Genomic DNA, 27,093 nt, shown 5'->3' with positions numbered 1-27,093 from the left:
GTTTGAGGCTTTTCAGCTTGCTCTATAGGTTCTTCATCTGGGTTTTGCTTCATACAAATCTAGAAGCTTGGTTTTGCTTTCAAAAAGAGCTTTTGGTGATAAGAGCTTATCACTGTGAAACTGCTACTTGTTTGAATATTCATTTCGCAGCAATGGATTGTTCATCATGGATTAACACTTCCTTGGATCTCAACATTAATCCCTACAGAGTTCATGAAGAATTTCCAGTAAGTATAAACGATTGAACGAAATAAGTCATCTTGCGTGGAAGATCTTCTGTGAAATGCTTACATCAGAATAATGTTTGATATGGAGAATAATTCTTTCTTGTGTGTTCATTTCAGAAAAAGGTGGAAAACAATTTTTTCTCATTGGGGATGAGGAAGTCTTCTGTAAAAGAAGAGGTTAGTTGTGCTAATTCCTTATTTCTCCCCTTTAATTATGTTCCTTTGTCAACAATCTAAATTGATTTGAAAGAAATATGGTTTAATAAGGCTTAAAAGTGGTAAAATTGTTTCTTTGTCCCTATTTGCTAATTGGGGTTTAATGGAGAGTGATTTCATGGTTATGGTTGAATGATTTTCTTGTTAATCAGTTCATTAGGGATACTAGATATAAGTCCCCCACCTTTATTTCTTATAAAAGCTGTATAAATGATCATATTTCTGCTTCCATTTTCAGTCCTCTGGTGCCTTGGTGGAGGAGCTAAAGCGGGTGAGTGCAGAAAACAAGAAGTTGACCGAAATGCTCACAGAGATGTGTGAGAATTATAACACTTTGCGAAGCAACTTGATGGAATATATGAGGAAGAATCCTGAGAAGGAGCTTAGTTCATCGAAGAAAAGGAAGTCCGAAGGCAGCAACAACAATAGTAATCAAATGGGAGTTAATGGAAACTCTGAGAGCAGCTCAACTGATGAAGAGTCATGCAAGAAACCGAGGGAAGACACAATCAAAGCAAAAATTTCCAGAGTTCATTTCAGGACCGAAGCATCTGATACCAGCCTTGTAAGATTCTTTAAAGCAATAGAGCATAGACAGACTCACAAGTCATAAACCATTTAGATGTAATTGTTTGACAGGCTTTCTTTGTTTTTATGTGTTTTACAGATTGTGAAAGATGGATATCAGTGGAGGAAATATGGGCAAAAAGTGACCAGGGATAACCCTTCTCCAAGAGCATACTTCAAATGCTCTTTTGCTCCAAGCTGCCCAGTAAAAAAGAAGGTAATTATTTCTAAGAGTTAATTAGGAATTTGTCATTCAAACTCCACTAAGGAACTGGATCACAAGCTAATTTGGTTATTGAATATTCAGGTGCAAAGAAGTGTTGATGATCAATCTGTTTTGGTTGCAACTTATGAAGGAGAGCATAATCATCCCCACCCTTCTCAAATGGAAGCAACATCAGGCTCCAACCATGGTATGACCATAGGTTCAGTACCTTGTTCAGCGTCTCTTAACACTTCCGCACCAACAGTTACCCTTGACTGGACAAAATCTAAGTCCAGCAACGATGTTGTCAAGAAAAAAGATCCCAAAATTGAGTCACCGGAAGTCCCGCAGATTTTGGTGGAACAGATGGCTACTTCCTTAACCAAGGATCCCAATTTCAGAGCAGCACTTGTTGCCGCTATCTCAGGAAGAATGTTGCACAATAATTAAGTACAACATTAGTGTAGTATTCTATAAATGGATCATTTTTAGTGTAAATACAAAGTAGAAACTTGGGACATATTCCTCAATTTGATCCTTAAAAGTGGGAATTGAGTTCCGCTTAGGATAGCATGTTAGAGCTGATTACTATGCATAGCTAATCAAGCTCAGCTCACTATTCCTTACTCTTCTGCAACAAGGTAAAGAATTAGGATAGCTCAAATCAGATTTCCAAATTAAGTTCTTGCAAAAATTTGTGAAGTAAATTAAAGCAAAGAAAACTTCATTTCAAGAAGTGCAACTCTATTGACAATACAACTTCTCCTTTCCCTTTTCTACCTCTCTCTCTCTCTCTGGAACCCTGCTTCTTTATAATGTTGCCATATTCTATTTATTGTCCTTTTTCATATCATAGTTGATTAATAGTGATGCAACAATCGGATAGTTCATAATCTGTGTAATATATTATGTAGACTTCTAGCCTGAGATTTTTCAATTTATAAACTATATTCTACGTTAATCTTAAGTATTGTAAGGCTTGGAATATAAATCAAACTAGCTATTATCTATATGATGACGAGAGCTTTCACTTCTAAGATATTTTGGGTAGTAGTCGATCCTAATATAGGTTAATATGAAAGTCATAAGATTGATGTGGTTTTATAATTGTACCAATTGATCTTAACCAAACATAGTATTTGTAAAACAAGTTGAACAAGTATTTTGATCAACTTGAATCTGATTTTAGAAATGTGCAAGGAGGTTTATTGAAAACTAGATCAATCTTCAGGGATAACAAACTAACATAGTAATTTCCTTACAACACCTATGTGTCTTGGGCGAAGTTTAACAAAACCCCAAATAAAAAAACTTAGTCTGATCACTGAATTAGTGAATTGTGCTCTTGAATGATGGATAGTAGAGATGATCTTGAGCCTTCGTATTAAAGATGAAAGTTTAGTCATTTAAGCTTCACTCAACTCAGCTCTCCTTCATCCAGGGCTCAACAAAATATCGAAAAGAATAGTCCCATTAGTTTAGTACTTTTACATCCCCTTAGATTCTATTGGAGGTTACTCCTAGCCTAATTTGCTTTTCATCCAACATTTTCAGGTTTGTTGTGACCCAAACCCCACTTTGTTAAACCAAACTGGTCAGAATGCCTAGAACTCCTAACTGCAATATTTTAACCCTGATTTCCTTAAAGTAGGTAGTAGGTGAAAGTATTAAGCACTGAGGCATTCAACCAATACTGCAAACAAATCCAGCATTGTTATCTTGATGACAGCTGATAAGGTATGTAATGCGGCTCATGCTGTACTTAGTTGACCGTAAGACTCGACTCAGGATACTTAATTAACATAAAAACATGGAAAACAAAGTGGCAGAGGTAATAAGATAACTCTAGGTAGGTAAGGGCAACAGCCAATTGACCATGGATGTATAAGACTTGATAGTATAAGCTTATACTATACGTTATAAGATTTTCAGTTGTTTGGTGTGACCATCGTATAGTATAAGCTTATACAACAGAACCTCTTAATACATCAAAATGATGTATAACTTAATCAGGCCTAAGGGGGTGAGATTAGGCCTGATAAGAGATTGATGTATTAATATTGCTTACAAGTACAATTCTCAAGAACTAATATATCATTTCAATATTAATATATTAAAATAATTTTTTTTAATATATTAATTTTTAAAATATTGGGGAATATTATCTTATACAATACTGTACCAAACGTTGGATAGTATTAAAATTTAATCAGATCTTATACAATTAGATTTTATACTATCAGATATTATATTATCAAGCCTTATCCAATACTATGCAACAAACATTTCCTTGAATATGCCTAATGCATGAGAACTTGAAACAATTGCCATAGGTCACTTTTCTTTTCCAAATACATCAGGCTTCTGGCTATTTCATATATGTATGGACTTGTACACTCCACAACACACCTATCTTTCCACCAAGTTGTGCCAACTGCCTTATTGTTAATATGACATTTGACCAAAGCCCTGGTACTACTTTGAGGAGAAGCTCAATCACCCACAGCTAGCAAGTAGCAACAGACCCACCTTTGTTGGCTCCTTACTTGCTTTCTTTTTGACTTTAGAGCTGATGTAGCTATCTGCTTCTGCGCTGGCAATACACTCCTTGAATCTGAAGCAACTGATAATTAAGGTGATCATTTGTTAGCCCAGCCACTTGCATGAATGTATATATGATTTCTGGTCCCACACTTCTGAATCTTCTCCTTACTAGGTCTTTGCTTATGACCTCCGCTTTAGGATATTGGGCAGTATTAGACTTCTCTAACTGAATCACCATCTCAACTAAAAGCTCAATATGTCAAGTGAATGTCATTTTAATAGTTTTATATTAAACTCCTCACATAAGATTACATTGGACTTGAAGGGTGGATAATATACATGGCCACCCACCTGTGCTAAGAAATTCATAGTTAAATATTCATTAGAAGAATGAGTAACGAGTATCAAATTTATGATCACTTGATGATTGACTCTGATGCTATGTTAAAGAACCATCTCGTATAAAAGTACACATTACTAAGTGAATACCATTTTAATAATTTTATATTATACTTCTCTAACAAATAGGTACCTGCTATTTGGGGTCAAAACTGGATGACTGTACGCTTATAGTTCACAGTTCCAAATAAATGTGTCAAAGGACTCAAACTCTTCAATCTCCTACACAACAATGGTTAAAAACATGCAGTCAAAGCCATAGATTTACTCAGCCTCGTTGTTTTGTAGTTATAAACTAAGAAATCCATACTTATCATCCTCAAACAAGTTGGACTGAGTTTTATTTTTCTCAACCCAGTGTTCTTTTTATATTCATCAGTGGGTCAGGAAGCAGGTTTATTTAATTTGTCATAATAATATTCTCCTCGGTAGGTAGCAGAAAAGTTTGAAAAAACTTAAGCCTTTAAGGCTGATTCATTTCATTGCAATTTTTACAGATGCTATACATAAGATTAGAAAATGAAGGAATGGGAGTATTTACCTTACACATCTGACGTGCATTTTCAATTATGGCTCTGGCGGGGCATCCCTGGTCCAACTATCTTTTTCTCATTCATTGGACAAACAGCACTTGGATCAAAATTCAGGAAGACTTCCCTATATGTCACAGTAATTAATCCAGAACGAGAATAGTGATATTTACAAACTCAAAGTTTACAAATTCTTACAAATTACACTATTTATTATTAGTAATACATATTATTTAAGCATGTACTACCCATAGTACAAAATATAATTTGTAAGAGTTCGTAAACTTTGAGTTTGTAAATATAACATATCTCCTCCAGAACTATATCCCAAACTTATAGTAGTGCATTTTGCACAACTTTTTTTGCCTAATCAATCAAAAACAAAATGGAAGCACTGGAAATATGGTGACCCAGTTTTTTGATGAGTAATCTTTTCTGATGTGTTTTGAGTAATATCACCAATATGCAAATCAAGTAATTAAGTCCAGGATATACATTTCACAGATGATTAAATCAGTACCGAAATAACTGCATTTTGCTAAGAATGTTGGGCCATGTAAGTTCAGCCAAATCTCCAGAGAAGCTAAGCAATTCAAACAGTTACCTGCACCAAAACCAAAAGCCACCATGAGACAGTTTCAGCATGGAAGCCGAAACCAGATTGTACAAACACCAGAACAAACCCAGATAACTTGTCAACATGAGCAGGAACTTCCCACTCTTCGTCATGAAAAGCAACATAAGTACATAACATGGTTCTGACACAGGAGAATGATGTTGGGAACTCTTCCCTCAAGCTCGGCTAAGCAGTCTTTTTGTGAAAGTCAATCAACAAGATCCTGGATCTCGGATCTCGGCAATCTTACCTCGGCCTGAACTTTACCAGGTCGGACAGCGAAGCGGAAAAACAAAAAACACAAGCAGGAGAGAGAAGGAGAACACAATCAGTTTTAATGTGGAAAAACATTCTCCAATGAAGAAGTAAAAACACACGAGACCTAGTCCAGATCAAAAATTCAATATGAAAAATAATGGTCATAAAGAATCAAGATTCACCAATGTGGTGGTTAACATAACATCTCCAACAATGGTGATAATCAAACTCCCTTAGAGATGTTTCACTCAAACTCTCTCTAGAGATTTCTCAACATATGGTAAGACATTAATTAAAAAATCATCAACCTAATCGATCATATCAAAACTGTAGTCCACCTGTCGAAGGTGTATAGCATGAAAGAGACTACCTATGATGCACCGACACTTCAAAATACCTAACTTGTCGTGTTCGACACTCCGACACTGCAACACGCGTTGCAGAGACTCAAAAAAGAGTTCGAAGGTTGCATTGCGTTGCATTTTTAGTTCCAATTATAAGATTCATTAGATAACAATTACTATTTTATTGAGTTTAATATAAATATATGAGATATCTTATGTTTATTTACAAAATTGATGGATATTATAAGTTTTACTTTATTTTTTTGTTAAATTATTGAACATTAAATATAATATATATTACATAAATTAAAAATATTATGGAATATCAAAACATGTCCTAAAGTGTCGAAATCTAGCATTTTTTAAAATTAACGTGTCGTATCGTCGCGTGTCTCTTGTTTATAATATTTAACATCCATATCTTAAATACATCATTACGACCTTCATGTCTAGGTATCATAGATACATCATTACGACCTTTTTTTGTTTATAATATTTAACATCCATATCTTAAAACGGTTATCATTCATTGTAAATTAAATATTAATTAATGAGTTTGATTTACGAAAATAATAACTGTTGATTGACGGAAATCAACGGTTAAGATATGGTTGTAAACATAAATAGATTGTAATAATAATCTTCCCTATAAAAAAATAACAAAGAAATGCAATAAAATCTTATATTATAAAGGAATTTCATTCTGTGGAAACCTTGCTGACGTGTCGCACTGTGGTTCAATTTCACCATTGTGTTCACACAACAAATTTTAAAAAAGTTTCCTTTAATGGTAAATCAGTGAATATAATAAATACAAAAAAGAATTATATTTTCAATGGACAGGATTTGTTACTTTAAATCAATGGTCAAGATTGCTTATTCGTTTGTGTTTATTAATGTATTCGTTTGTTCTTTTTAAGTAGGTTCTAATCGTTTTGTTTTTTTAATCTTTAATCAGTTTAATTCAAAAACTTTATATTTTTTAAAGAATACAATTCTATTTACTCGAAAAAAAATTAATTAGTAAAAAAAAAACACTCATACATTTCCCTACCTTTGTTCCTTATTTTCAGATTTTTAAATTTGAATCTTTTATTAACCTCTTGATTCAGTGGAATCAGGTATGAGTGTTTTGTTATTAGAAAAAACTTCTGTTTTATTCCATGAAAATATCATTTATAACTACTAAATCACTCTTTTGTCGTCATCTTTGTTTTTTAAATAATTGATGTTGATCATGTAATCTAATCGTTTTTTTTAACCTTTATTCAGTTTAATTCAAATCTTTACATTTTTTGAAAAAAAAAAACGGGATATTCATTGTTATTAAAACAAATGACTGTTTTATTCCATGAAATGACTATTAAAAAAACGGGATATTCATTGATTTATAACTACTAAATCACTCTTTGTCGTTATCTTTGTTTTTTAAATATTTGTTCAGTTTAATTCAAAAACTTCACATTTTTTAAAGAATCTATTATTCTAAAGGAATTCCATTCTTTGGCAAGTTTGCTGACGTGTCGCTTTCTCCTTTACTTTCAGCTTTGTGTTCACACTATAAAATTTTAAAAGCCTTTCCTTCTTTGGTAAATCAGTGAATAAAATAAATATAAAACAAAATCAATTTTTCAAGATTAATTCGATGGACAAGATTTTTTGATTTAAATCAATGGTCAAGATTTGTTGTAAATGTTGGTGGCAGACAACTCATTAATGTATATCTGACTGCTCTTTTAATTTCCAAATTTGAATTTGAATTTTAACTTAAAATTTTAAATTTGATTTTTGAATTCTGAATGGTGACAGGCAACTCATTTAAATCTATGGCATCGAAATCTGGATTTTTATTAACCTGATTCGGTGGAATTCAAAAAAATTCTTTTGTTTTCCAAAAAAAATAACAAATTTCGTACTAATCAACAAAATCCCAACCTACAAATTTCGTACTTATTTTTAAAATTTAAAGTTTGGATTTTTTTAACCTTAATTCACTGTAATTCAAAAATTTACAATTTTTGAGAAATTAAAAATATTTTCTAATTACTCGAAATAACCCAACCTACGGTTTAAATGTATAAATTTGATTAACATATTTGTTCCTTATTTTTGCAGTTTAAAATTTGAATTTTTATTAATCTTGATTAAGTGGAATTCAACAAATTTCTGTTTTTTCCCACAAAAAATGCAATTTTAAATACTAAAAACATCCAACCCTACAATTTAAATTCAAATCTAAAAAAAAAAAACTGGAATTCAAACTTTCGGTTCTGATTTTTTAAAATTAAAAATTTGATTTTTTACTAACACCCTTTTTTGATATTCCCTAATCCCTTTTCCTTCTCTACATTTTCAACAAATATTTTCGGTGGTATTCAAAAATTTACTTTTGTTTTTCAAAAAAAAATATTTCGTACTAATCAACAAAATCTCAACCTACAAATTTCGTACTTATTTTTAAAATTTAAAGTCTGGATTTTTTTTAACCTTGATTCAGTGTAATTCAAAAATTTACAACTTTTAAAAAATATAAATATTTTCTAAATACTCGAAAGAACCCAATCTACGGTTTGAATGTATAAAAATAATAAATTTGATTAGAACATTTGATCCTTATTTTTGCAGTTTAAAATTTGAATTTTTATTAACCTTGATTAAGTGGAATTCAACAAATTTCTGATTTTTTCCATAAAAATAACAATTATAACTACTAAAAACATTCAAACCTACAATTTAAATTTAAATCTAAAAAAAAGAAAATAAATGGAATTCAAACTTTGGAAAGTTTGCTGATGTGTCGCTTTCTCCTTCACTTTCAGCTTTGTGTTCACACTACAGAATTTTAAAAATCTTTCCTTCTTTGTTAAATCAGTGAATAAAGTAAATATAAAACAAAATCAATTTTTCAAGATTAATTCTATGGACAAGATTTTTTGATTTAAATCAATGGTAAAGATTTGTTGTTAATGTTGGTGGCAGACAGCTCATTAATGTATATCTGACTGCTCATTTAATTTCCAAGTTTGAATTTGAATTTTAACTTGAAATTTTAAATTTGATTTTGAATTCTGAATGGTGACAGGCAATTAATTTAAATCTATGGCATCGAAATCTGGATTTTTATTAACCTGATTCAGTGGAATTCAAATTTTTTTTTTGTTTTCCAAAAAAAATAACAAATTTCGTACTAATTAACAAAATCTCAACCAACAAATTTCGTACTTTTAAAATTTAAAGTTTGGATTTTTTTAACTTTCTGTAACTCGCGTGCCAAACTATATAACAATCGGCCAAGATAGCCAACCACGAATGAAGGTAAACAAACAATCACGAAGAAAACCCAAAAGACGTAGAAAATGGAAAAGACTTGTAAACTAAACTTAATCTGAATCCTTTCACTTCATTCGACATGCTCATGAACAACACAAATTAAGACACGGACTCGTAGGCTCTTGTGATAAGTTTTAGAGTTGAATAAAACCTAACCTTGAAAGTAATCAAAACAATAAAAAAAAAATTGCATTGATAATTATTTATCTCTCACAAAGTACACAAGATCCAAATCCCAGGCCTAAACTCACACAACATTAGTTTTGCGCTTTGCGTATTTTTTCTTTTTCTTGGGCTTCCATAGTGTAGAACCATGACGACATGTGCAGTTACACGTAAATGCAAACCTTGGCAAGACCCAAATTGGATATTCCATATTGGGAAGAGGAAGAGGATTACGCAGACTCCTGTCTTTAACTGAGAAAGTTTTAAATAGAGGTGCATTACTGCGTGTGAAGGTGTCAATGAAGTATATGCAGCCTTCTTCACGAGAGCACTCTTTAGCTGGAAGAGATTCACAATTCAAGGCACTCAGAAACAAAGCTTGGTCTCCCAAGGTGTCCACATTCACGAGGTTTGGTGGGATACAGTTTTCTTGTACCTTGAAAATATCAAAGCCAATCGTTGGCTCCTCACAAACTCTTAATTCACGACGATGATCATAATACCTCTTCACAACCAAAACATCTTCATTAGACACCACCAAATATACTTGCAAATAAACTAATAGATCATTGGTTGGCTGCATAGAATCTATACTTTGCAACAAAAAGAGCACTGATGATTCATCATCAACTCGAAATATATCAACTTTTGTACCATCTCCGGTAACAGCATAAAGTTTGTCATTATAAAAAGTGAGATTACCATATTCTTTATCACCCCGATAGCCTTTCCAAGCTTTGGCTGATCTTATCTTGCACCATATCAAGTCCCCACCCCAAGTAACAGCTGCAACCATGATAGGATTTGAATGGACACATGTTGAAATTGTGAAAGTCACAGGAGTGTCCATGCCACTAACATTATTGTTTCCCTTTGACTTGGGGAAATCGGGCATCGTGGTACGAGGAGGGAGTTCAATTCGAACACTTGAGAACAAGTTGACAATAAATACTTTTACTCGAGATTGGATAACTAACCAGCCCTTGATAGATTCGGAAATGAAGGAATCACTGAAAGGCCTAAATGGTTTGTAGATCTTAAAGTCCTTCTGACTATGAGAGGGGCTAATAAAAAGATTGTATTGTGAACTTCTATATTGGTCATCAATTAACCAAGGGGTACTGTTTGGAACTGCAAGGTGGGGTTTGTTGTAGGTACAAGAATACCAACTCTTGCATACGCTTCCAAATCGAGCTTGATCCGGAAATTCTAAGCACTTGTAAATCATCTCTATGACGTCTGTTGGCGTCTTCGACCAATCTGGGCTCATGAGTCTCTGCTTCTTGTTTTTGTTTTCCATCCTGGTCATCATATCAAATAATATTATACAATGAATTTAGTTTAAGTGCTAAGACAGAAAAAATGGACCCATTATAATAATACACAAATAAAAAGAAGAATTGTGAGGCAGAACAAAAGATCATACCTTCACTGTTTCACGAGAAGATGAGGAGCCGGAGGAGATTTTGATATTGAAAGAAGAGAATTCTTATTCCACAAAAAATAAGGGAGTCGATATTCCTCTCGTTGTTGTGATAAGTGTACTATATGTAATTCTTACAAAGGCCCGAGGCCCGAGGCCCGTTTAGGATTTTAAAAGATTTTTTTGACGGTTGTATTTTTGAACGTTCGTTAAAAATTCATATGATTTTTTAAAATCTTATAGATTTTAAATTAGGATTTTAAAAGATTTCTTTGAAGTAAATTTTTTTATAGATTTTAAAATACTATTTCGAATTGGAGAGACTTTAAAAACTTTTTTTACAATCAAGATTTCATAAGATTGGATCTTAAAGGGTTTTAATAGATTTTATAAGATTTGAAAGGACAATATAGATTTATAAGATTTTAAAAAATCATATGAATTTTTAACAAACATTCAAAATTACAAGAGTCAATAAAAAAGGAAAATGTTATACTTATAACTTTTTTTTTTTGTAGTTCTTACGACCTTTTTTTGTTTATAATATTGAACATCCATATCTTAAAACGGTTATCATTCATTGTAAATTAAATATTAATTAATGAGTTTGATTTACGAAAATAATAACTGTTGATTGACGGAAATCAACGGTTAAGATATGGTTGTAAACATAAATAGATTGTAATAATAATCTTCCCTATAAAAAAAAACAAAGAAATGCAATAAAATCTTATATTATAAAGGAATTTCATTCTGTGGAAACCTTGCTGACGTGTCGCACTGTGGTTCAATTTCACCATTGTGTTCACACTACAAATTTTAAAAAAGTTTCCTTTAATGGTAAATCAGTGAATATAATAAATACAAAAAAGTATTATATTTTCAATGGACAGGATTTGTTACTTTATATCAATGGTCAAGATTGCTTATTCGTTTGTGTTTATTAATGTATTCGTTTGTTCTTTTTAAGTAGGTTCTAATCGTTTTGTTTTTTTAATCTTTAATGAGTTTAATTCAAAAACTTTACATTTTTTAAAGAATACAATTCTATTTACTCGAAAAAAAAATTAATTAGTAAAAAAAAAACACTCATACATTTCCCTACCTTTGTTCCTTATTTTCAGATTTTTAAATTTGAATCTTTTATTAACCTCTTGATTCAGTGGAATCAGGTATGAGTGTTTTGTTATTAGAAAAAACTTCTGTTTTATTCCATGAAAATATCATTTATAACTACTAAATCACTCTTTTGTCGTCATCTTTGTTTTTTAAATAATTGATGTTGATCATGTAATCTAATCGTTTTTTTTAACCTTTATTCAGTTTAATTCAAATCTTTACATTTTTTGAAAAAAAAAACGGGATATTCATTGTTATTAAAACAAATGACTGTTTTATTCCATGAAATGACTATTAAAAAAACGGGATATTCATTGATTTATAACTACTAAATCACTCTTTGTCGTTATCTTTGTTTTTTAAATATTTGTTCAGTTTAATTCAAAAACTTCACATTTTTTAAAGAATCTATTATTCTAAAGGAATTCCATTCTTTGGCAAGTTTGCTGACGTGTCGCTTTCTCCTTTACTTTCAGCTTTGTGTTCACACTATAAAATTTTAAAAGCCTTTCCTTCTTTGGTAAATCAGTGAATAAAATAAATATAAAACAAAATCAATTTTTCAAGATTAATTCGATGGACAAGATTTTTTGATTTAAATCAATGGTCAAGATTTGTTGTAAATGTTGGTGGCAGACATCTCATTAATGTATATCTTACTGCTCTTTTAATTTCCAAATATGAATTTGAATTTTAACTTAAAATTTTAAATTTGATTTTTGAATTCTGAATGGTGACAGGACACTCATTTAAATCTATGGCATCGAAATCTGGATTTTTATTAACCTGATTCGGTGGAATTCAAAAAAATTCTTTTGTTTTCCAAAAAAAATAACAAATTTCGGACTAATCAACAAAATCCCAACCTACAAATTTCGTACTTATTTTTAAAATTTAAAGTTTGGATTTTTTAACCTTAATTCACTATAATTCAAAAATTTACAATTTTTGAGAAATTAAAAATATTTTCTAATTACTCGAAATAACCCAACCTACGGTTTAAATGTATAAATTTGATTAACATATTTGTTCCTTATTTTTGCAGTTTAAAATTTGAATTTTTATTAATCTTGATTAAGTGGAATTCAACAAATTTCTGTTTTTTCCCACAAAAAATGCAATTTTAAATACTAAAAACATCCAACCCTACAATTTAAATTCAAATCTAAAAAAAAAAACTGGAATTCAAACTTTCGGTTCTGATTTTTTAAAATTAAAAATTTGATTTTTTACTAACACCCTTTTTTGATATTCCCTAATCCCTTTTCCTTCTCTACATTTTCAACAAATATTTTCAGTGGTATTCAAAAATTTACTTTTGTTTTTCAAAAAAAAATATTTCGTACTAATCAACAAAATCTCAACCTACAAATTTCGTACTTATTTTTAAAATTTAAAGTCTGGATTTTTTTTAACCTTGATTCAGTGTAATTCAAAAATTTACAACTTTTAAAAAATATAAATATTTTCTAAATACTCGAAAGAACCCAATCTACGGTTTGAATGTATAAAAATAATAAATTTGATTAGAACATTTGATCCTTATTTTTGCAGTTTAAAATTTGAATTTTTATTAACCTTGATTAAGTGGAATTCAACAAATTTCTGATTTTTTCCATAAAAATAACAATTATAACTACTAAAAACATTCAAACCTACAATTTAAATTTAAATCTAAAAAAAAGAAAATAAATGGAATTCAAACTTTGGAAAGTTTGCTGATGTGTCGCTTTCTCCTTCACTTTCAGCTTTGTGTTCACACTACAGAATTTTAAAAATCTTTCCTTCTTTGTTAAATCAGTGAATAAAGTAAATATAAAACAAAATCAATTTTTCAAGATTAATTCTATGGACAAGATTTTTTGATTTAAATCAATGGTAAAGATTTGTTGTTAATGTTGGTGGCAGACAGCTCATTAATGTATATCTGACTGCTCATTTAATTTCCAAGTTTGAATTTGAATTTTAACTTGAAATTTTAAATTTGATTTTGAATTCTGAATGGTGACAGGCAATTAATTTAAATCTATGGCATCGAAATCTGGATTTTTATTAACCTGATTCAGTGGAATTCAAATTTTTTTTTTGTTTTCCAAAAAAAATAACAAATTTCGTACTAATCAACAAAATCTCAACCAACAAATTTCGTACTTATTTTTAAAATTTAAAGTTTGGATTTTTTTAACTTTCTGTAACTCGCGTGCCAAACTATATAACAATCGGCCAAGATAGCCAACCACGAATGAAGGTAAACAAACAATCACGAAGAAAACCCAAAAGACGTAGAAAATGGAAAAGACTTGTAAACTAAACTTAATCTGAATCCTTTCACTTCATTCGACATGCTCATGAACAACACAAATTAAGACACGGACTCGTAGGCTCTTGTGATAAGTTTTAGAGTTGAATAAAACCTAACCTTGAAAGTAATCAAAACAATAAAAAAAAAATTGCATTGATAATTATTTATCTCTCACAAAGTACACAAGATCCAAATCCCAGGCCTAAACTCACACAACATTAGTTTTGCGCTTTGCGTATTTTTTCTTTTTCTTGGGCTTCCATAGTGTAGAACCATGACGACATGTGCAGTTACACGTAAATGCAAACCTTGGCAAGACCCAAATTGGATATTCCATATTGGGAAGAGGAAGAGGATTACGCAGACTCCTGTCTTTAACTGAGAAAGTTTTAAATAGAGGTGCATTACTGCGTGTGAAGGTGTCAATGAAGTATATGCAGCCTTCTTCACGAGAGCACTCTTTAGCTGGAAGAGATTCACAATTCAAGGCACTCAGAAACAAAGCTTGGTCTCCCAAGGTGTCCACATTCACGAGGTTTGGTGGGATACAGTTTTCTTGTACCTTGAAAATATCAAAGCCAATCGTTGGCTCCTCACAAACTCTTAATTCACGACGATGATCATAATACCTCTTCACAACCAAAACATCTTCATTAGACACCACCAAATATACTTGCAAATAAACTAATAGATCATTGGTTGGCTGCATAGAATCTATACTTTGCAACAAAAAGAGCACTGATGATTCATCATCAACTCGAAATATATCAACTTTTGTACCATCTCCGGTAACAGCATAAAGTTTGTCATTATAAAAAGTGAGATTACCATATTCTTTATCACCCCGATAGCCTTTCCAAGCTTTGGCTGATCTTATCTTGCACCATATCAAGTCCCCACCCCAAGTAACAGCTGCAACCATGATAGGATTTGAATGGACACATGTTGAAATTGTGAAAGTCACAGGAGTGTCCATGCCACTAACATTATTGTTTCCCTTTGACTTGGGGAAATCGGGCATCGTGGTACGAGGAGGGAGTTCAATTCGAACACTTGAGAACAAGTTGACAATAAATACTTTTACTCGAGATTGGATAACTAACCAGCCCTTGATAGATTCGGAAATGAAGGAATCACTGAAAGGCCTAAATGGTTTGTAGATCTTAAAGTCCTTCTGACTATGAGAGGGGCTAATAAAAAGATTGTATTGTGAACTTCTATATTGGTCATCAATTAACCAAGGGGTACTGTTTGGAACTGCAAGGTGGGGTTTGTTGTAGGTACAAGAATACCAACTCTTGCATACGCTTCCAAATCGAGCTTGATCCGGAAATTCTAAGCACTTGTAAATCATCTCTATGACGTCTGTTGGCGTCTTCGACCAATCTGGGCTCATGAGTCTCTGCTTCTTGTTTTTGTTTTCCATCCTGGTCATCATATCAAATAATATTATACAATGAATTTAGTTTAAGTGCTAAGACAGAAAAAATGGACCCATTATAATAATACACAAATAAAAAGAAGAATTGTGAGGCAGAACAAAAGATCATACCTTCACTGTTTCACGAGAAGATGAGGAGCCGGAGGAGATTTTGATATTGAAAGAAGAGAATTCTTATTCCACAAAAAATAAGGGAGTCGATATTCCTCTCGTTGTTGTGATAAGTGTACTATATGTAATTCTTACAAAGGCCCGAGGCCCGAGGCCCGTTTAGGATTTTAAAAGATTTTTTTGACGGTTGTATTTTTGAACGTTCGTTAAAAATTCATATGATTTTTTAAAATCTTATAGATTTTAAATTAGGATTTTAAAAGATTTCTTTGAAGTAAATTTTTTTATAGATTTTAAAATACTATTTCGAATTGGAGAGACTTTAAAAACTTTTTTTACAATCAAGATTTCATAAGATTGGATCTTAAAGGGTTTTAATAGATTTTATAAGATTTGAAAGGACAATATAGATTTATAAGATTTTAAAAAATCATATGAATTTTTAACAAACATTCAAAATTACAAGAGTCAATAAAAGGAAAATGTTATACTTATAACTTTTTTTTTTGTAGTTCTTACGACCTTTTTTTGTTTATAATATTGAACATCCATATCTTAAAACGGTTATCATTCATTGTAAATTAAATATTAATTAATGAGTTTGATTTACGAAAATAATAACTGTTGATTGACGGAAATCAACGGTTAAGATATGGTTGTAAACATAAATAGATTGTAATAATAATCTTCCCTATAAAAAAAAACAAAGAAATGCAATAAAATCTTATATTATAAAGGAATTTCATTCTGTGGAAACCTTGCTGACGTGTCGCACTGTGGTTCAATTTCACCATTGTGTTCACACTACAAATTTTAAAAAAGTTTCCTTTAATGGTAAATCAGTGAATATAATAAATACAAAAAAGAATTATATTTTCAATGGACAGGATTTGTTACTTTAAATCAATGGTCAAGATTGCTTATTCGTTTGTGTTTATTAATGTATTCGTTTGTTCTTTTTAAGTAGGTTCTAATTTTGTTTTTTTAATCTTTAATCAGTTTAATTCAAAAACTTTACATTTTTTAAAGAATACAATTCTATTTACTCGAAAAAAAAATTAATTAGTAAAAAAAAAACACTCATACATTTCCCTACCTTTGTTCCTTATTTTCAGATTTTTAAATTTGAATCTTTTATTAACCTCTTGATTCAGTGGAATCAGGTATGAGTGTTTTGTTATTAGAAAAAACTTCTGTTTTATTCCATGAAAATATCATTTATAACTACTAAATCACTCTTTTGTCGTCATCTTTGTTTTTTAAATAATTGATGTTGATCATGTAATCTAATCGTTTTTTTTAACCTTTATTCAGTTTAATTCAAATCTTTACATTTTTTGAAAAAAAAAACGGGATATTCATTGTTATTAAAACAAATGACTGTTTTATTCCATGAAATGACTATTAAAAAAACGGGATATTCATTGATTTATAACTACTAAATCACTCTTTGTCGTTATCTTTGTTTTTTAAATATTTGTTCAGTTTAATTCAAAAACTTCACATTTTTTAAAGAATCTATTATTCTAAAGGAATTCCATTCTTTGGCAAGTTTGCTGACGTGTCGCTTTCTCCTTTACTTTCAGCTTTGTGTTCACACTATAAAATTTTAAAAGCCTTTCCTTCTTTGGTAAATCAGTGAATAAAATAAATATAAAACAAAATCAATTTTTCAAGATTAATTCGATGGACAAGATTTTTTGATTTAAATCAATGGTCAAGATTTGTTGTAAATGTTGGTGGCAGACAACTCATTAATGTATATCTGACTGCTCTTTTAATTTCCAAATTTGAATTTGAATTTTAACTTAAAATTTTAAATTTGATTTTTGAATTCTGAATGGTGACAGGCAACTCATTTAAATCTATGGCATCGAAATCTGGATTTTTATTAACCTGATTCGGTGGAATTCAAAAAAATTCTTTTGTTTTCCAAAAAAAATAACAAATTTCGTACTAATCAACAAAATCCCAACCTACAAATTTCGTACTTATTTTTAAAATTTAAAGTTTGGATTTTTTTAACCTTAATTCACTGTAATTCAAAAATTTACAATTTTTGAGAAATTAAAAATATTTTCTAATTACTCGAAATAACCCAACCTACGGTTTAAATGTATAAATTTGATTAACATATTTGTTCCTTATTTTTGCAGTTTAAAATTTGAATTTTTATTAATCTTGATTAAGTGGAATTCAACAAATTTCTGTTTTTTCCCACAAAAAATGCAATTTTAAATACTAAAAACATCCAACCCTACAATTTAAATTCAAATCTAAAAAAAAAAAACTGGAATTCAAACTTTCGGTTCTGATTTTTTAAAATTAAAAATTTGATTTTTTACTAACACCCTTTTTTGATATTCCCTAATCCCTTTTCCTTCTCTACATTTTCAACAAACATTTTCAGTGGTATTCAAAAATTTACTTTTATTTTTCAAAAAAAAATATTTCGTACTAATCAACAAAATTCCAACCTACAAATTTCGTACTTATTTTTAAAGATTAAAGTTTGGATTTTTTTTTTTTAACCTTGATTCAGTGTAATTCTAGAATTTACAACTTTTGAAAACTAAAAATATTTTCTAAATACTCGAAAGAACCCAATCTACGGTTTGAATGTATAAAAATAATAAATTTGATTAGAACATTTGATCCTTATTTTTGCAGTTTAAAATTTGAATTTTTATTAACCTTGATTAAGTGGAATTCAACAAATTTCTGATTTTTTCCATAAAAATAACAATTATAACTACTAAAAACATTCAAACCTACAATTTAAATTTAAATCTAAAAAAAAGAAAATAAATGGAATTCAAACTTTGGAAAGTTTGCTGATGTGTCGCTTTCTCCTTCACTTTCAGCTTTGTGTTCACACTACAGAATTTTAAAAATCTTTCCTTCTTTGTTAAATCAGTGAATAAAGTAAATATAAAACAAAATCAATTTTTCAAGATTAATTCTATGGACAAGATTTTTTGATTTAAATCAATGGTAAAGATTTGTTGTTAATGTTGGTGGCAGACAGCTCATTAATGTATATCTGACTGCTCATTTAATTTCCAAGTTTGAATTTGAATTTTAACTTGAAATTTTAAATTTGATTTTGAATTCTGAATGGTGACAGGCAATTAATTTAAATCTATGGCATCGAAATCTGGATTTTTATTAACCTGATTCAGTGGAATTCAAAAAAATTCTTTTGTTTTCCAAAAAAAATAACAAATTTCGTACTAATCAACAAAATCTCAACCAACAAATTTCGTACTTATTTTTAAAATTTAAAGTTTGGATTTTTTTAACTTTCTGTAACTCGCGTGCCAAACTATATAACAATCGGCCAAGATAGCCAACCACGAATGAAGGTAAACAAACAATCACGAAGAAAACCCAAAAGACGTAGAAAATGGAAAAGACTTGTAAACTAAACTTAATCTGAATCCTTTCACTTCATTCGACATGCTCATGAACAACACAAATTAAGACACGGACTCGTAGGCTCTTGTGATAAGTTTTAGAGTTGAATAAAACCTAACCTTGAAAGTAATCAAAACAATAAAAAAAAAATTGCATTGATAATTATTTATCTCTCACAAAGTACACAAGATCCAAATCCCAGGCCTAAACTCACACAACATTAGTTTTGCGCTTTGCGTATTTTTTCTTTTTCTTGGGCTTCCATAGTGTAGAACCATGACGACATGTGCAGTTACACGTAAATGCAAACCTTGGCAAGACCCAAATTGGATATTCCATATTGGGAAGAGGAAGAGGATTACGCAGACTCCTGTCTTTAACTGAGAAAGTTTTAAATAGAGGTGCATTACTGCGTGTGAAGGTGTCAATGAAGTATATGCAGCCTTCTTCACGAGAGCACTCTTTAGCTGGAAGAGATTCACAATTCAAGGCACTTAGAAACAAAGCTTGGTCTCCCAAGGTGTCCACATTCACGAGGTTTGGTGGGATACAGTTTTCTTGTACCTTGAAAATATCAAAGCCAATCGTTGGCTCCTCAAAAACTCTTAATTCACGACGATGATCATAATACCTCTTCACAACCAAAACATCTTCATTAGACACCACCAAATATACGTGCAAATAAACTAATAGATCATTGGTTGGCTGCATAGAATCTATACTTTGCAACAAAAAGAGCACTGATGATTCATCATCAACTCGAAATATATCAACTTTTGTACCATCTCCGGTAACAGCATAAAGTTTGTCATTATAAAAAGTGAGATTACCATATTCTTTATCACCCCGATAGCCTTTCCATGCTTTGGCTGATCCTATCTTGCACCATATCAAGTCCCCACCCCAAGTAACAGCTGCAACCATGATAGGATTTGAATGGACACATGTTGAAATTGTGAAAGTCACAGGAGTGTCCATGCCACTAACAATATTGTTTCCCTTTGACTTGGGGAAATCGGGCATCGTGGTACGAGGAGGGAGTTCAATTCGAACACTTGAGAACAAGTTGACAATAAATACTTTTACTTGAGATTGGATAACTAACCAGCCCTTGATAGATTCGTAAATGAAGGAATCACTGAAAGGCCTAAATGGTTTGTAGATCTTAAAGTCCTTTTGACTATGAGAGGGGCTAATAAAAAGATTGTATTGTGAACTTCTATATTGGTCATCAATTAACCAAGGGGTACTGTTTGGAACTGCAAGGTGGGGTTTGTTGTAGGTACAAGAATACCAACTCTTGCATACGCTGCCAAATCGAGCTTGATCCGGAAATTCTAAGCACTTGTAAATCATCTCTATGATGTCTGTTGGCGTCTCCGACCAATCTGGGCTCATGAGTCTCTGCTTCTTGTTTTTGTTTTCCATCCTGGTCATCATATCAAATAATATTATACAGTGAATTTAGTTTAAGTGCTAAGACAGAAAAAACGGACCCATTATAATAATACACAAATAAAAAGAAGAATTGTGAGGCAGAACAAAAGATCATACCTTCACTGTTTCACGAGAAGATAAGGAGCCGGAGGAGAGAATTCTTATTCCACAAAAAATAAGGGAGTCGATATTACTCTCGTTGTTGTGATAAGTGTACTATATGTAATTCTTACAAAGGCCCGAGGCCCGTTTAGGATTTTAAAAGATTTTTTCTACGGTTGTAATTTTGAACGTTCGTTTAAAATATATATGATTTTTTAAAATCTTATAGATTTTAAATTAGGATTTTAAAAGATTTCTTTGAAGTAAAAAATGTTATAGATTTTAAAAGACTATTTCGAATTGGAGAGACTTTAAAAACTTTTTTTACAATCAAGATTTCATAAGATTGGATCTTAAAGGGTTTTAATAGATTTTATAAGATTTGAAAGGACAATATAAATTTATAAGATTTTAAAAAGTCATATGAATTTTTAACAAACATTCAAAATTACAAGAGTCAATAAAAAAGGAAAATGTTATACTTACAACTTTTTTTTTTTTTTTTTTGTAGTTCTTACAACCTTTTTTTGTTTACAATATTTAACATCCATATCTTAAAACGGTTACCATTTATTGTAAATTAAATAATAATTAATGAGTTTGATTTACGAAAATAATAACTGTTTATTGACGGAAATCAACGGTTAAGATATGGTTGTAAACATAAATAGATTGTAATAATAATCTTCCCTATAAAAAAATAACAAAGAAATGCAATAAAATTAATAAAAAAATTAAAATCTAATATAATTTTCTCAATCATTAAAACATAATATGGTTTTTAACAAACATTTAAAATTACTAAACAACAGCTTTTCACAAAAAATTATCTTATTCATTTGGTATCAAAGCTATGCATATATGATTATAAGACGCAATTTTTTTAATTATAAAAATAATTCTAAATTTGCATATAGAACCTAATGTTCATAATAAAATTTCGTTTGGAATTTTTTACAATTGATCTTGAAAAACTTGGGGTTTTTGTTTTACGTGAAGAGAGTTTTCTAACAATATATCATATGCATATTTTCATTGAATATTCTAAAAAAATTTCGAATCTAAAATTTTGGGTTTAATTACATGAAAGTTTAGAAAATTTCTCAAAAAATTTTCAATCGATACATTGAAACCATAAATTGCTCTGGGGTTTTTGAGAAACAAGCTTTTAGTTATCTATTGACACAAAAATTGTTTGAAATAGTTCTCTATAGTGAAGGAATTTCATTCATGAATGTATTGTTACGAAATATAGGGTTCATGCTATGAAAGTTTCAATCTTTCTTTAAATTAATATTGTTTCATTCATGTAAAACGAAAATTGGTTTTAGGGTTTTAGTTCTCCTGTTATTTTTTCACTGTTTTATGTTATTTTTAATACAAAAATCACACATTTATGTGCCAAGAAAAATTGCTATCCATAGCTTGAAAAATCACTTTTTAAACTTTCAAAATTTCTCAAAAATGGCTAAAAAATAAGTTATTTTTGAGATAGATTATATATTAGAATCTTGTTGGTTTGTTGTTTCTAGGTTGTTTTTTTGATGAAAATCGCTCAAAAATATACTTTTTTTTTAGTTTTGACGAAGCTCTCACGACGGAACCCAATTTTGAGCAGTCAACCTACCAAAGGAAGAAGAAAACACTGTAACAAAAGAATCTCAAGAAATCCTAGGGGTTATGGTGAGATTGCGAGAGAGACATCCTAATTATATTTTCACTAAAAAGTCTCACGAAATTCACACCAATAGAAAATCCATTAAAATCGTCAGATTTTTGAATACCACGAGATTGTAATTCCATTGTTTAAAATCCCGATTGAATACCAACGGATTTGAACGGATTCTAAAATAATCTTTTAAAATCCTAATCAAATACCATGTGACTTTTTCTCAATCCATTAAAATTCTAATCGAATACCAACAGATTTTTTGTCTATAACAATCCATTAAAATCCTTTGAAATCTCAATCCAATACACCCCCAATGTAGGAAAAAATATGTGTCATTTTGAAGGATGTAAAGTTGTGTCATTTTAAGAGAGAGAAAGAGATAGATAAAGGAGGAGAGAAAGTTGATAAAAAAATAAAGGTGTGGATCTCACCTTTTTGTGAGAGTGAAAGAATATAAGTTGTCTCATTTAAAAAGATAAACACTTTTCCCTTTAATGTATGGCCTGACATACAATCAAAGAAGGATATTAATCCAAGATATTGACATAGATATGACATCATAGCATATGGGCTTTGGAGGCAAAAAGGTCCACAATTTCAAACCCTAATGGTAAATCCTACAAATAAGAGGTAAAAAAAAAAAGAAAATTACACAAACACACACACACATATATATATAGGGATAAATATTTTTACAGCCACTTTAGATAAAGTTATCTACAGTTATCCCAAAAATTACGTTATTTTGGTTAATGAAGGGTGTTTCTGTAATTTTAAGTAAATTAATTACGTTGTTTTGATTAATGAAGAGTGTTTCTGTAATTTTAAGTGAATTACTGAAGTGGCCTCGGTCGTGCTAAATTTTAACAAATTGTACTTATCATGTATAATTATATAATTAATCATAATTTGGCTTGGGTTAAAATTATAATTTGGCCCGGGCTACAATTTATAATTTGGCCCTATCTAAAACTTAAAATATTTTTGGTGAAAGATTTGGGTAAGTAGTATTAGGTTATGTGTTCAATTTTCACTTGTATAATTTTTTTTTTGTAAAATTAAAAAATATTTAATAAAATTATAACTCTTCTTAGTGCTGCTTGCTTAGGTGCTCTATATTTAATATAATTTAAATATATTATGATATGAACTAACTAAAATTAAGAAAAATAAATACACATAATTTTTTGGCCCGGGCTCAAATTGGTGCCCGACCACTGTATATATATGGAAAAAAATATTTCTACAGCTACTTTAGATAATGTTATCTACAGCTACCCCAAAAATTACGTCGTTTTGATTAATGAAGGGTGTTTATGTAATTTTAGGTGAATTATTGAAGGGTGTTTCAGTAAAATGTATATGATAAATAAATAAATAAAATTACGAAAACACCCTTAATTAATTCACCTAAAATTACATAAACTCCCTTCATTAATCAAAATGACGTAGTTTTTGGGGTGGCTGTAGAAATATTTACCCCTATAAGGTCGCTGTAAAAATTACAAGAAATATTTACCCTTATCTTCATACTTGTAATATATATATATATATATATATATATATATATATATATATATATATATATATATATATATATATGGAAAAAATATTTCTCCGGCAACTTGAGATAAGTTTATCTCCGACTACCCCAAAACTACGTCGTTTTGTTTATTTATTTCCTTATATTAATTAATTCACCTTTGAATGGTTATGATTCCCTTTTTTTCTCTCTTCCTTTATCACCATTGATCTCTCTTTGTATGATTATGATTTAGTAGCCGGAGATAAAATTATCTCGAGCAGCTTAAGATATGAAGATCTGCAAATCAATTGAAGATCTTGTCAAGTGTCTGTTTGGTAACATTAGCAATTCAATTAAGATCTTCAAATAATTGCATCGATTGAAATGTGGAATTAGGGTGTGCATCACAACCATTCTGTTCCCTAGCACTGTTTATGAAAAGAAATAATTCTTTTCTATTTCTGTGCCTTGGAACAATTTCTAGAAAAAAAATGTGTTTGATAACATGTTTTATTTTTATTCCGCGAATGAGAATTGCGTATGATAACACAACAAATAATAGAACAAAAAATTATTCCTATTAAGCAAAATTTTTTCGGATCATCACTTTCCTTTTCATATGGTGTGGTGGTGGTGGTGGTTGTAGTAGTGGTGTTGTGGTGGTGGTGGCGGTGGTGGCGATAGCGGTGGCGTCATGGTGGTGGTGGTGGAGGTGATGGAATGGTGGTGGCGACGGTGACAATAGTGGTGATGGCACGGTGACAGTGGCAACAGTGGTAATGGTGGCATGGTGGTGGTAGTGGTGTGGGGGTGGTGACGGTAATAGCTGCGATGATGGTAGTGATAATGGTGGTGACAGCGATGGTAGTGGTGGTGGTGGTGGTAATGGTAGCGGTGACGTAGAGGTGGTGGTGATGACAACAGTGGCCGTAACGATGGTGGTGGTGGTAGTAATGGTGGTGATGGTGACGACATGGTGGCGGTGGCGATGGTGTAGTGGTGATGGCGGTGGCGGTGGCGTGATAATGGTAGTGGTGGCATAGTGGCGGCAGCGATAATGGTAGTGGTGGTGATGGCAGTGGCTGCAACGATGGTGATGATGATGACATGGTGGTGGCAGTGGCAGTACGATGAGGAGCCAGAGGAGAGAATTCTTAATCCACAAAAAGAAGGGAACAAATATAATCATTGGATTAACATAATCGATCTAACGGTGAAATTGATTGGTAGTAACATTAATTAACTGTTACAATATCCTTCCCCTAAAATAAATAAGGATAAGTTAGAAAATTGTTATCGACCTGACATAGAGGCTCATATTCTAGAAGGCCCAAAAAGGGCTAACGGCTAAGAGAGAATTAAAGAAATATTCTTTAATTATATTAATCCTATTACAGCAGTAATGGATCAACAACTAGACCCATATATTCCTAAGAGGCCCAAAAGTTCACTTCTGCAGATACCCATGTATAAATAAGGGGTTAAGCGAATATAAGGTACACACACTCTAAACTCTCTCTCCTAATTGTCACTGTGCACACACTCCACGCCTTGATTATGTTGGTATCTCCTTCATAGATATCTGAGAGAGGATACATAAATTCTACATAAATATACCAATCATCAGATTGGACATATCTGTCTTAACGACAGAACAAAAACTATATTTAAATTTGATTATATGAAATATGGAATCACTAATTCCACCTCCTTGAAAGAAAATGACAATTCCCAATCAACAAATAATGAAAACATTAATAAATAGGACTTGGTAACTTACAATTTTTCTTTTTTAAAATCAAATATGAAATTTGAGACACTCTAAAATCATTATTTATGCCAAACTATTTCAAAACTAATATTTTATCAAATAATATAATAATAAAATTAAGGGGGTGTATTTGATTGAGATTTCAAAGGATTTTAATGATTTTTTTTTGACAAAAAAATCCATTGATATTTAATTAGGATTTTAAAGGATTGAAAAAAAGTCATGTGGTATTCGATTAGGATTTTTAAAGATTATTTTAGAGTCCGTCCAATCTGTTGGTATTCAATCAGGATTCTTGTGGTATTTAAAAATCTCACGATTTTAAAGGATTTCCTATTGGTGTGGATTTCGTGAGACCTTTTAGTGAGAAATATAAATAGGATATCTCTATCATAATCTCACCCTAACCTTGAGGATTTCTTGAGATTTCTCTATTGCAGTGTCTTCTTCTTTCTTTGGCGGGTTGACCTGCTCGAAATCAGATTTCGCCACGAGAGCTTCGTTAAAGCTCAAAAAAAGCAGATTTTGAGTGATTTTCATCACAAAACAAATCAGAAACAACAAATCAACAAGATTATAATATAATCCATATAAAATTAACAGATTTTTTCAGCTATTTTTGAGAGCTTTTGAAAGTTTAGAAAATAATTTTTCAATCTATGGGTCACGATTTTTCTTAGCACAAAAATGTGTGATGTTTATATTAAAAACAACATAAAACAGTGAGAAAACAGCAGGGGAACAAAACCTTCAAACCAATTTTCGATTTACATCAACGAAACAATATCAATTTAAAGAAAGACTGAAACTTTCATAATATGACCCCTATATTTCGTAACAATACATTCATGAACGAAATTCCTTCGCTATAGGAAACATTTCAAATATTTTTTGTGTCAATAAATAACTAAAAACTTGTTTTTCAAAAGCCCCAAAGCAATTTAAGGTGTCAATTTATCGATTGAAAATAATTTGAGAAATTTTCTAGACTTTCATGTAATAAAATCCAGAAATTCAGATTCAAAATTTTCTTAGAATACTCAATGAAAATATGCATATGATATATGGTTAGAAAACTCTCATCACGTAGAACAAAAACCCAAGGTTTGCAAGATCAATTGCAAAAAATTTCAAACGAAATTTTAGCATGAACTTTAGGCTCTATATGCAAATTTATAATTATTTTAATAAATAAAAAAATTTGGGTCTTATAATCATATATGCATAGCTCTGATACCAAATGAAGAAGATAATTTTCAATCACTTGGTCATTCCCAAGAACGAGAAAATGCTAATGCATGGAGGACTTGTATAACTTTAGACATGTGCAGAGCTGTTGCTTTATAAAATGCTAATGCATGGAGGACTTGTA

General features: G+C 30.7%; 4 protein-coding genes across 4 annotated transcripts; 1 reads left to right on the top strand and 3 right to left on the bottom strand.

Annotated features, from left to right (window-relative positions):
- On the top strand, positions 1 to 1,914 carry LOC133315490 (probable WRKY transcription factor 40). Its single transcript, XM_061517121.1, has 5 exons — positions 1 to 227; positions 345 to 404; positions 682 to 1,008; positions 1,111 to 1,227; positions 1,318 to 1,914. The coding sequence occupies exons 1-5, from the start codon at positions 153 to 155 to the stop codon at positions 1,663 to 1,665; spliced, it is 927 nt and encodes a 308-aa protein (XP_061373105.1). The 5' UTR covers positions 1 to 152; the 3' UTR covers positions 1,666 to 1,914.
- A 7,569-nt stretch (positions 1,915 to 9,483) lies between these two features.
- Positions 9,484 to 10,701, bottom strand: LOC133315521 (putative F-box protein At4g22180). Its single transcript, XM_061517154.1, has one exon. It carries the CDS (start codon positions 10,699 to 10,701, stop codon positions 9,484 to 9,486), a length of 1,218 nt encoding a protein of 405 aa, XP_061373138.1.
- Positions 10,702 to 14,453: 3,752 nt separating this feature from the next.
- LOC133315520 (putative F-box protein At4g22180) lies at positions 14,454 to 15,671 on the bottom strand. The gene has a single exon (XM_061517153.1). It carries the CDS (start codon positions 15,669 to 15,671, stop codon positions 14,454 to 14,456), a length of 1,218 nt encoding a protein of 405 aa, XP_061373137.1.
- Positions 15,672 to 19,424: 3,753 nt separating this feature from the next.
- Positions 19,425 to 20,642, bottom strand: LOC133315519 (F-box protein At5g25290-like). The gene has a single exon (XM_061517152.1). The coding sequence runs from the start codon at positions 20,640 to 20,642 to the stop codon at positions 19,425 to 19,427; it is 1,218 nt and encodes a 405-aa protein (XP_061373136.1).
- Positions 20,643 to 27,093: the final 6,451 nt, after the last annotated feature.

Source organism: Gastrolobium bilobum, unplaced genomic scaffold (genome assembly GCF_033153095.1).
Source record: "Gastrolobium bilobum isolate Gb01-03AN ecotype WA unplaced genomic scaffold, APGP_CSIRO_Gbil_v1 utg2933, whole genome shotgun sequence".
NCBI classification, from domain to species: Eukaryota; Viridiplantae; Streptophyta; class Magnoliopsida; order Fabales; family Fabaceae; genus Gastrolobium; species Gastrolobium bilobum.
Note: the sequence above shows the minus strand (reverse complement) of the source record. Positions and strands in the feature narration are given on the sequence as shown.

What these genes read in the sequence shown, in the direction of transcription:
- LOC133315490 (XM_061517121.1), top strand. Translation starts at nt 153, where the DNA reads ATGGATTGTTCATCATGGATTAACACTTCCTTGGATCTCAACATTAAT. An exon ending in GAGTTCATGAAGAATTTCCA is followed by an intron (nt 228 to 344) that starts GTAAGTATAAAC and finishes TGTTCATTTCAG; the next exon opens with AAAAAGGTGGAAAACAATTT. An exon ending in GCTGCCCAGTAAAAAAGAAG is followed by an intron (nt 1,228 to 1,317) that starts GTAATTATTTCT and finishes TTGAATATTCAG; the next exon opens with GTGCAAAGAAGTGTTGATGA.
- LOC133315521 (XM_061517154.1), bottom strand. Translation starts at nt 10,701, where the DNA reads ATGGAAAACAAAAACAAGAAGCAGAGACTCATGAGCCCAGATTGGTCG.
- LOC133315520 (XM_061517153.1), bottom strand. Translation starts at nt 15,671, where the DNA reads ATGGAAAACAAAAACAAGAAGCAGAGACTCATGAGCCCAGATTGGTCG.
- LOC133315519 (XM_061517152.1), bottom strand. Translation starts at nt 20,642, where the DNA reads ATGGAAAACAAAAACAAGAAGCAGAGACTCATGAGCCCAGATTGGTCG.